An 11,580-nucleotide genomic window follows, 5' to 3' on the forward strand; every position below is an offset into this window, starting at 1 on the left:
CAGGCAAAGACCTCATCGGGGTCCCAGCTCTCTACCTAATAAAATGGCTACTGAGTGTATCTCTCTCAAACAACAGAGGTCTCAGCACCATTCCCTGTGGAAAACCACTGGGTCACGGATCTCCAGATAGAATAACAGCCTCCACCCCTACCCTCTGTCACCTATGGACAAGACAGTTCTGAATCCAAACTACGAATTCAGTGTGGATCCAGCACATCAGAATCTTCCTGATCAACCCTGAGGGACCTGCTTCAAAGCCTTAACATCAAATTATTGATGCTTTTCTGCATGGTGGAGGGTGCCAATTTTTTTTTTGCTGGGGGGGTGTCGTTGCCTTGTTGCTACTTGTGCAAGGGAGGGGGGAGCTGGGGGGGATGCTTTGGGGTTCTAACATTTTAACTGTCATTCATTCTTTGGGGTACTCTGTTTTTGTGGATGTTTGCAAAGAAAAAGAATTTCAGGATGTGTATTGTGTACATTTCTCTGACATTAAATGTACCTGTTGTACCTGTTGAACTCCCAACTCTCAATCAGTCACACTGGTCACACCAGCAATAAGAGTGAGCATTGGATTTGTACTGTGAATGGTCGGGCATTAGTGAGTGTAATAGAACAGAGAGATCGACGAGTACAAGTGCACGCAGCACTGTGCAAAAGTCTTATACATAATGAGCCTAAACTTTGCTGTATACCATACGTAAAATTTGCAGTACTGTGCAAAAGTTTAGGCTCCCCACATAGATAGATCGATCAATAGATATGTGTGTATGTAAATAATATATAAAGACTTTTGCAGAGTACTGTTATAATTTTACTGCTGCCACAAAAAAAAACAAATTTCACGATGTATGTGAGTGATGATAAACCTGATTCTGATCTGGGTCTCTATTGTGGACTGAGAGTGGGAAGGGGGCAGGAAGAGGGGAATCACGGTTGGGAAAAGGGGAGGGAGTGGGAAGCTCCAGAGAGACATTCTGTAATTGTTTGGAATCAAATGATCGTGCCTGGTGTCTCAGGGCTGGGTGTGTCTGCACCTGTGCCACCCCCTGCCCCTGGCACTGAAATGAATACGGACTCTTTCATTTTTGTGTTTTATATTCTGTGCTTACACTCGTTGTTTGTGTTGCTGTTTGCGTGATTTGTTTCTTGTGCATGGGGTTGATGTTTCTCTTTGAACGGGCTCCATGGTTCGCACACAAAATGCCGGAGGAACTCTGCAGGCCAGGCAGCATCTGTGGAAAAGAGTGAACAGTCAACGGCTTGGGCCGAGACCCTTCCTCGGGGTTGAGAAGTCGGAGTAAGAAGGTGGGGGGGAGGGGAGGAAGAAGTACAAGGTGGTGGGCGATAGGTGAAACTGGGAGGGGTGAAGTAAAGAGCTGGGAAGTCGATTGGTGAAAGAGGGAAGGGGGAATCTGATAGGAGAGGGTAGAAGGCCATGGAAGAAAGGGAAGGAGGAGGAGCACCAGAGGGAGGTGATGGGCAGGTAAGGAGGTAAGGTGAGAGAGGGAAATGGAAATGGGGAATGGTGAGGATGGGTGGGGGGGGGGCGTCAATTACCAGAAGTTTGAGAAATCGATGTTCATGCCATCAGGTTGGAGGCTACCCAGACGGAATATAAGCTGTTGTTCCTCCAACCTGAGTGTTGTCTCATCGTGAGGGTCGAGGATCCATGGTTTTCTTTGTTTTGTGGCTGTCTGTGAGGAGGGTGAATCTCAGGGTTGTATACTGCTTCCATACTCTGATAATAAATGTACTCTCTGCCCCCAGTCCCACACAACTCCCACAGCATTCTTCCCTCACCATTCCCAACATCCTTTACTCCGCCCCCCCCCCCAGATTTATAAACTCACTCACTCTCTGCTCTAGGCCTCAGATACACTAGCCCAAGACTTTTGCACAGTACGATAGCTTGTTGAAATTATCGCTGCGAGACGGTGAGGGAAAGAGGAGTAGAGCACATTGGACTCCATCAATTGGGCTATCATGGATAGCAGCTGGGACATCATATGGCCGTTTGACGAAATTGCCCTACCTCCAGGAGGACCACAACCTTGTGGTTGGGTTTGGAGGCTTGAGTGCCCCAATGACCTGGAGAACCAGGTTGGCTGGAGTCAGGGCTTTGTTTTTAGGGTCACCCATGCCAAACAGGTCAAAGGGTAGAGGACAGACTAAGAGTGGTCCACCAGTCCTCCAGGTTCGGGGGTTCAGCTCAAGGCTAACAGTCCGAGAGGTCAGTCTGCAATGGCTATTCCAAGCCTCCAGTTTCCGGCCATTTGAATTCCACTTTCCCGCACACCGACCCGTCCGCCCTCGGCCCCTCCCTTCCCTGCCAGGGTGAGAGGGAGGAGCAGCGCCTCATCTTCCCTCTGGGTGGCCTTAACCTGTGACCGCTGGTTCTAGTTTTACCCAACCTCAATGGAAAAAAAAGCCTGCTTGCATTTACCATTATAACTTTGTACACAATTTTAAAATGAAGAGGGGTGGGAGTGAGCCCGTCTTGTGGTCACCTCACACTGCACAGACAATAAGAAACGGTTTTTATTTCGCAAAGTATTTACAACGCCCAGCAGGATCCAGCCCGGTGTACTTATATACACGCACACACAATCACACATACGACCGAAGCACTGAACAAAAACTTTAGAACGCGGTGAACACAGTGCTTGGCAGAAGAAACGAGGATAAAGTGTGGCCTGTCACACAGCAACCCGTTTGCTACCTGGCGATACCTTTTTTTTTCCGCGATCGGGGCGCCCGAGCACCGACTTAGTAAGATAAATAATCGCCCTGCGCTGAGGCTGTTCCTGACCAGAGGGAGACGCTTTTCTGCCGAGCAGAGACAGCGCGGTTCTGTGTTGTTGGGGTGTTGGGGTGTGGGGGCAAAATGCTCGCAGCCCCCCCCCCCGCCCGGGTATGGACGTTGGCGGAGGAGGTCTGGGCTCTGCCTGGATCGACCCCCGACCCCAGGATCAGAGTAGTCACTGGGAGAAGACCATGTCCTCAAGCTGTTGGCGAAGAGGGGAGGGGTTAGAACAAAGTAACGTTGTGTGGTGGCAGGTCCCCTGTGACTGCAGAAGTCATTGGGTTATACAGCATTAACCACGGCACCTATCTGCCTGTCCCACGTTTGACTAGCATGTCACCCCTTGCGGGTGCGGAGTGGGGTCAGAACCTCGTCTCCTGCTCCTTTCCCAGTCCTCATCTGCAAGTTGGTCCCAGCAATCCTCTCAACCTCACGCCGGGGGAGAGCCTTCATTCAGGGCAGGGAGGCCACTTTCCACCCGGTGCGTGACGCGGCAGAGGCCCACGCCGTCGCGGGGCCGCTGTGAGTCCGGACCCGCTCATTCGCCAGGCCCCCACCCCGGCCGACTGAGCAGGAAAACAACGTCTGAACGAGGGGAGCCCGGAGATTACAGTCTTCCGGATCGATTCCTGCACCCGGGGTGGGGGGGAGTGGGGTCTCCTTAAGCAACAGAGGAAATCAGGGCAAAACGTGCCACGGTGTTGGAGTGCGCACACTGTCCCGTCTACTCTGCGTTGCCGTGGCTGAGTCCGTCAGCTCAGATCTTGGAGTCACGCTGCACATGCATGTTGTCCATCTGTTCCAGTATCAGCGTGACGGTGGGCTGGCCGAGGGGCTCCCGCCTCCCCTTCAGGTCGTCGAGCTGCTGCTGGAGAGCGTTGAGCTGGCAGACCAGCCTGGCGTTCTCCTCAGCCAGCGTGTCCTTCAGCTTGCGCAGGGTCTCGTTCTCCGTCTCCAGCTGGTCTCGCCGCTGAGGAGAGGAGGAGAGATGTTAACCGTCGGCTGTGGGACCTCTAGAGATCTTGGGGGCAATACAGGTTATTTTAAAAAAAGGGGGGTTGGCACAGTAGTGTAGCGGTGACGGCACAATTTTTTCGCAGCCACCGCGATGGGGAGTTCGATTCCCGCCACTGTCTGCAATGAGTGTCTACATTCTCCCCAGTTCTGGACAATCTATCTCACCCTCTGCAAGCCACCTTGGCTGAACAGACGAGCACTTTCAGTACTAGACTGAGACAATTGCGCTGCTCCAAAGAGCGCTTTATGAGGCCATTCTTACCCTTGGACATCAGGCTCTCGAATGAGTCGACCTATGGCCAAGGAAGTGATGACCCCCTCCCGTTAGACTGTCTGAGGTAACTTATTTTTTATTCTTTCTACTTCTCTTATCTGCGCACTTGTAATGCTACTGTGATTCCTTTGGGATCTATGAAATATCTATTCATTTATCTATCTATTACCGTGTGGGCTCCTTCGGGTTTCCCAGTTTCCTATGGGGGGGGGGGGTCAGCGATAAATTCTGCCCTTCTCTGTGTTGCCTGCATACCGGGAAGTGAATAAACTTGGAAAAACTTGACGGAGCGTCTCCTGTAAGCCTTGTTTTTTGCTCTCTGCCACAATCCTGATCTCACGGCAGGGCTGGGTTCACCCTTTTGAATCCGGCTCCAATGCCCCCTGGTGCCTCTCGGCCCCTCCCATGGGACCAGGGAGCCAGCCGGACATCGAGCCACGCTGCCCGTTACGTGGACAGGCCAGGCAAGACCCACGCCCGCCCACCCCACTCCGCCTCACCTCCTCCGCTTCGTGCAGCCGCTGCGCCTGCCGGTGGAGTTCCAGATCCTTGTCGTCGACGAGCCGCCGCCGCGTGGAGGCGCCTGAGGCGGGCCTCCCGGCCGCCGAGTCCGCCCCCGGGCAGGGCGCCTCGGTCTGGGTGGAGCTGTCCGCCACGGCCGGCTTCCTCTGAACCGGCATCATCTGGTCCAGGTGGCTCAGCACCACGATGGCGTGGTCCTTTCCATTGTGGCTGTGCTCGGCGCTGTCCATGTGGGGGTACATGAATATGTCGGCATCACCACCTGCGGGAGGGGGCAAAGGAGACACTTCAGAATGTTAGAACCGGAGCGGGGAGGGCCCTCAGCCTTGCCCGGCTGCTCTGCTAGGCAACAAAACCAGGGCGGATCCAACTCCAGCCTCGGCCCTGCCCTTAACACGAAGAGCTCACTCCCTATCGCATCCTTCACTGGGGAAGAAGCTGTTGAGTGCGGGTCTCCATGCTCCTGCACCTTCTCCCTGCTGATAGTAACCTGAGAAGAGGACATGTACTGGAAGGTGATCTTATCACAACCGGAGCCTCAGGAACACTCACTGCCCCCCAACCACGAAGCTCTTGAAAACCTGAGGGGATAACCTCTCTCGCCCTATCACTGGGACTGTTCCCACAACCTATGGACTCTTCATCTCACGTTCTCGATATTTATTGCTTATTTATTACTATTATTATTCATTTCTTTTTGCACTTGCAAAGTTTGTTGCCTTCTACACTCTGGTTGAGCGTAGAATCGCTCCTTACAGCTTCTCTGCTGCGTTGGACTGGTCACGTCACAAGAATGAGCGATGATCGTTTACCCAAAGCTGTCTTCTGTGGTGAGCTACATGAAGGAACGAGGAAGCGTGGTGGTCAGAAACTGCTCTACAAAGATGTGCTCAAGCGCCATCTGAAGAACACCGACATGAATGTCAACACCTGGGAGAAAGATGCTTTGGACAGAAGAAGTTGGCACTGCATTGTCAAGAAGTCAATCCCAGCTATCGGGGAGAAAAGGCAGAAGAAATATGAAGCAGGTCATGAACGTAGACATTCGGTGCTAGACCAGTCAAATCACAAATGCAACCGATACGGGAGACAGTGCCGATCCAATGCTGGTCTTGTGGCCCATAAACGTGCCTGCAGAGACTAAACTCTCAGCACAGTCAACATCAAAATCGATGGACAGCCGAAGAAGAAAGAAGAGAAGGTGCGGTCTTTCATTGATTCTATAGATTTAGTGAGTATGCCCACATGAAATGGAATCACAGGATTGTATATGAACTTTGATAATAAATTTACTTTGAACTTTGATTCTGAGGGGAATTGACTGAGTGGTCACTGAGGAAATGTCACTCCTACCTCTGGCATCTGCAGTTGAGTGAAGGCATTTCAGAATTTCAAGAGATGGGGAGGGAATTTCTAAATCTCACAGCCTTCTGAGAGAGGAGATTCCTCCCCATCTCTAAAACAGATTCCTGTAAAACTGAGCAACACACACAAAATGCTGGAGGAACTCAGCAGCTATGGAGAAAAGTACAGTCGACATTTTGGGCCGAAACCCTTTGGCAGGACTGGAGAGAAAAAGCTGAGGAGTAGATTTGAAAGGTGGGGGGAGGGGAGAGAAAAAGCTGAGGAGTAGATTTGAAAGGTGGGGGGAGGGGAGAGAAAAACACCAGGTGAAAGGTGAAACCTGGAGTGGGAGGGATGAAGTAAAGAGCTGGGAAGTTGATTAGTGAGAGAGACAGAAGGCCATGGAAGAAAGAAAAAAGGAGGAAGGAGCACCAGAGAGAGGCGATGGGCAGGCAGGGAGATGAGGTGAGAGAGGGAAAGGGGATGGGAAATGGTGAAAGAGGAGGGGTTGGTGGGGGGCATTACGGGAAGTTTGAGAAATCAATGTCCATGCCATCAGGTTGGAGGCTACCCAAATGGTAAATAAGGTGTTGTTCCTCCAACCTAAGTGTGGCCTCATCCCGACTGTGGAGGAGGCCACGGATGGACATATCGGAATGGGAATGGGAAGTGGAATTAAAATGGGTGGCCACCGGGAGATCCTGCTTCTTCTGGCGGATGGAGCGAAGCGGTAAGACTGAATTGCAGATAAGATCACTATATAGTACATGCCCTCTTGCCGTTCCACAAACACAGCACCCTCTGTGTAATAAAGTTACCCATCCATAAGACATAGGAACAAATTAGGCCATTCAGCCCATTGAGTCTGCTCCACCATTCTATCATGGCTGATTTATTATCCCTCTCAACCCCATTCTCTTGCTGTCTCCCTGTAACCTTTGACGCTCTTACTAATCAAGAACCTATCAACCTCCATTTTAAATATACTCAATGACTTGGCCTCCACAGCCGTCTATGAGAATGAATTCCACAGATTCACCACCCTCTGGCTAAAGAAATTCCTCCTCATTTCTTTCTGAATCTCTGCCTTCTAGCCCTAGACTCCCCTACTATAGGAAACATCCTCTCCACATCCACTCTGTCTGGGCCTTTTAATAATCAACATTCAATAGCTTTCCATGAAATCTCCCTTCATTCTTCTAAACTCCCTCAAGATCCCATTAAATCTTTCCCCTCAGATTCACATTAATATCACCGGCGTATGTCACGAAATTTGTTATATGGCAGCAGTGCATTGCAATCCATAATAATAAAAACTGTCAATTACAGTAAGTATATTTTAAAAGTTAAATTAAATAGTGCAAAAAGAGAAAAAAAAACAGTAGTGAGGCAGTGTTCTTAGTTTAAATGTCCATTCAGAAATCGGATGGGGAAGGAGCTATTTCTGAAACGTTAAGCGTGTGCCTTCAGGCTCCTGTACCTCCTCCCTGAGAGTAGCACCTCTCACCTTAAACCAAATGCCCTCTGGTTCTTGATTCCCCAAGACTGGTAAAAAGACTGAATGTAACCCTGTCTACGCCTGTCGTGGCATTGACGGGGGCAATGGAGCGAGCATCTTGCGTCTTCCAGCACTGAGCGGGCTGCAGGGCGACGGTGTTACGTGGCCTCGCCGAGAGCTGCACCGTCACTCCAGCCCAGCAGGGGGCGAAGGAGGCCACAAAAAGCAGCATCAACCCGTCCAAACTGCTGTACCGAGTCAGGCTCGGATTTAACCATATATAACCACATAACAATTACAGCACAGAAACAGGCCATCTTGGCCCTTCTAGTCCGTGCCGAACTCTTATTCTCACCTAGTCCCACTAATCTGCACTCAGCCCATAACCCTCCATTCTTTTCCTGTCCATATATCTATCCAATTTAACTTTAAATGACAACATCGAACCTGCCTCTACCACTTCTGCTGGAAGCTCGTTCCACACAGCCACCACCCTCCGAGTAAAATTTAGATAAATCTAAATCTGAAAGTTACTCACAGTGGCATTAGGATTAGTATAGTATGGCAGGCCAAAGGCCCCTTTCTGCGCTGGTTTACAATCCCAGATTTATTCATTTCTGGGAGTTGAAACCCACAGGTGGGATTTGATCAGTGATCTTGTCATCTGAAGAGTGTCCCACTGGGAAGGGAATGAGTTCCCGTCTGCCGTCAGGGACGAGGGAGAGTGTTGCTGAGGCTGAGGTCTGATGAGTAACAGGTCTATTGAATGGTGGAGCGGGTGGACCAATCCTGCCTACCCCCGATGTTCTCTCAGGTAGGAGTGACCTCACCACCACCCCCACCCCACCCCAAGAGCCTTGCCATATTTAATTCCAAAATAACCGATCTGTCGAAGTGGCTGTTAATGGGATCTTCCTGTGTGGTCAATGCCCTGGCATGTTGGGATACTTCATACTTCAAAGGAGGCTCTGTTGCTGCAGTGGGGATGCCCCACAGCCGAGCTGTCAAAACATCCAAAAGTACTATTCTGACATGTCTGTCCACGGCCTCCTCTGCTCTCACAATGAGGCCACACTCAGGTGGGAGGAGCAACACCTCCTATTCCGTCTGGGTAGCCTCCAACCTGATGGTGTGAACATTGCTTTCTCTGACTTCTGGTAATTTCATTCCCCCCCGCCCCCTTCTCTCTTGTGTGATTCCCCATTCTGGTTACCCCCTCTCCCCTTCTCTTTCCATCACCTGCGTCTGGTTCCCCTTCTCCTTCCCTTTATTCCATGGTCCGCTGTCCTCTCCTATCAGATCCCTACTTCTTCAGCTCCTGCCCCCTTCCTCTACAGGTCTCGGCCTGAAACGTTGACTGTTCATTCCTCTCCATAGATGCTGCCCGACCTGCCGAGGCCCTCCGGCATTTTGTGTGTGTGTGTGTGTGTGTGTTGCTCAGAATTACGAGCTTGCTCCGCGTGGTGCGTCAGTAAGAGATCTTGAGCTGAAAGGAGCATGTTATCAGAGCCATACCGTGGGTTGATGTTTCTGGAGGCGAAGCCGGACCACAATCAGCCCATCTCCATCAACTCGCTCCCCCTAGTTCTTGCCCCATGGGGGGGGGAGGGGGAGAGCTCATCAGGATAAAAAAAGTCGATTGACAACAGTGAGTGTGTCTTCAGCAGGAAGCTGTGACCGTGAGATAGCCAAAGCAGAACAAAAAGCCACAGGTAGCTGCGTGGGCAGAGACAGCTCCCACCACTGAATCAGGACAGCGTCACCAAATCAGAGAGCTTGCTGTTGCTCTGGGGGACATGCTAACAGCACGAACCTCAAGCCGAAGACTTCTCAAAGCCTGCTCCTGTGACACGGAGAGCAGCGGCAGCTGGCTCCGCCACGGCAAGATGCCACTGACAGCAACGCCACATACGCGGGTCCTGTGTGGACACCGGCAGCAGTGGCTGATGGGAGAGTCCCTGACTCGGTGAGGTGAGGGGCCTTTAACCAGCGATGCGGCGTCAGGACGGCACTCGAGTATTCCCCCCTTGGGTCCCGTGAGATGGTCTTGGACCAGGGACTTTATATTCAAAGGTGACGATGTTCCAGCCCAACACACCTGCATCTCACAGGACTGAATGGGATTACAAACAAAAGTTGTAAGGCCTAAGTTTCAGGCCGCTCAGAACTGCCCCAGATTGTTGTCAACCTGAGCATTATCCAGCATCTGCGACAGTGGATTTTTAGCAGTCTGTGCCAGACAGGAAAGGGTTAATAAAAGGCCAGAAAGTGTCATTCCTCCCATCAGGACAGATAAGATCTGGTCTGAGCCTCTGAGCCGAGATCTTTGCTTACCACAGCGTTCTGTCCTCCAAGGTTACAAGTAAAATCAGCTGAGGTCTCTCTGCACTTCTGCAGAAGCTTAGAACTGAGAAGGAGGACACTTTGTCCGCAGGCTCTTTCAAAGAATTCTATGACTGCTTCCCGCCCCCAATCTCCCCTCGAGCATTTGTTTCTCTGTAATTAGATATCTGATCCTCACCCCCACCCCCGGGGCCAGCGTTTCCCGGATTACACCCCAGCGGACTGGAGAGGTGCCAGGGCAGAATTTTGACAGTCAGAGAGTCACAGAGCAACACAGCAGAGATACAGGCCCTTCAGCCCATCTAGGCCATGCTGACCGGCTGATCTCAATTCCCGCATTCCGCCCGTATCCCTCTAAGCCCTGCTCCTCCAAGTGTTTCTTAAACTGATACCTTCGTCCCTGCTTCAAATGCTTTCCCTGGTAGCTCATTCCGTATACTCACCACCCTCTCCGTGAGAACGTTGACTTTCAGGTCCCCTTTAAATCGTCCCCCCCTCACCTTAAATCTAAGCCTTCTCGCCTCGGACTCCCCCCATCCTCGGAGAAAAGACAGTCAGAGTGCACCTTATCTCTGCCACTCCTGATTTCATAAGCCCCTAAAAGATTGCCCTCATTCTTCCAAGCCCCAAGGAAGAAAGGTGTTGACTCCCTATACGCCCTTTCTGGATTCTCTCCAATTTAACCACATCTCCTGTAATGTGGGATGGCGGAGGTGGGGAGGGCAGGTGAGCACAGTGCCGGGTTCTGTGACTGCGTGGGTTTTCTCTGGGTGCTACAGTTTCCTCCCACAGTCCAAAGACCTACCGGTCGGTAGGTTAACTGGTCGTTGTAAATGGTCCCGTGATTCGGCAGGGGTGAATTAGGAGGATTGCTGGGCGGCACACTCGAAGGGCCAAAAGGAGCCTATTCTGTACTGTGTCTCAATAACCACCATCTACAGTACTCCCGAGTGTCACGTCACCAGCAACTTGCACAACTGCACCTAATGGCCCAGCTCCTGTCCTCACTGCCCAGACAGAAGAAGACTCGTGTACCAAACAGCTTCGATGTGCCGGTGCTCGCCGAGCTTGGCAATTAGCTTGCAGGCGTTTTCTCGCCAGTCGAGGTGACATCCGCAGTGCGCAGTTGCTGGTGTTTCTCTCCGGGAGGGCTCGTGTTTATATAGGACCCTGGCCCCGTGCCTCGGTCCTGATTGGCTACCCCTTCGGTTGGCCTTTGAACTCTATTGGCTCGCGTTTCTTTGGCTCTTAGGGGGTTTGCAGGTAGCGTCTATTTCAATACGTTTCTTCGTGGAGTTATTGGACGGGAACCACGCTTCGAGATATTCTCGTGCCCGCTTCCTGTTAGCTTCCGCGATGTCCTTCTCAGTCTTCGTGTACCAAGAGCGGCGGCGGTGGATCATGCTTTTAGAAGCATGGTTCCCTCCCGATAACTCCGTAAACTAACACGTCGAGATAGACTTCATCTACGAACCCCGAAGAAACACAAGCCAATAGAATTCAAACGCTAACTGACGGGGTAGCCAATCAGAACCAAGGCAAGTGAACGGGAGGGGGAGGGTATATAAACACGAGCGCTCCCAGAGAGGGTCACCAGCAACTGCGCACTGAGGGGTCACCTCGACTGAAACGTCTGCAAGCTAATTGCCAAGCTTGGTGAACACCGCCACATCAAAAGCCTCAATATTTACCACCTTAGTAAATTTTTTTTCACTACCCTGTCTGCCTACTTTCACACTTTGAACAAACTATGCACTTCCTATCCGAGGACCCTCTGTT

At 51.4% G+C, this 11,580-nt stretch overlaps 1 protein-coding gene across 5 annotated transcripts in view; it reads right to left on the reverse strand.

Moving 5' to 3' along the window:
- Positions 1 to 2,520: 2,520 nt before the first annotated feature.
- LOC140203839 (RAS guanyl-releasing protein 1-like) overlaps positions 2,521 to 11,580 on the reverse strand; it is a 204,044-nt gene continuing 194,984 nt past the window's right edge. For all 5 annotated transcript variants that reach the window (XM_072269959.1, XM_072269962.1, XM_072269961.1 and 2 more), the window contains 2 exons: positions 4,595 to 4,878; positions 2,521 to 3,773 (listed from right to left, as the gene is read on the reverse strand). In XM_072269959.1, the coding sequence (XP_072126060.1) occupies positions 3,561 to 3,773; positions 4,595 to 4,878 (497 nt within the window). In that variant the 3' untranslated portion in view covers positions 2,521 to 3,560. The remainder of the gene's footprint in view (positions 3,774 to 4,594; positions 4,879 to 11,580) is intronic.

The sequence above is a fragment of the Mobula birostris genome, chromosome 10, assembly GCF_030028105.1.
Source record: "Mobula birostris isolate sMobBir1 chromosome 10, sMobBir1.hap1, whole genome shotgun sequence".
Lineage (NCBI taxonomy): Eukaryota > Metazoa > Chordata > Chondrichthyes > Myliobatiformes > Myliobatidae > Mobula > Mobula birostris.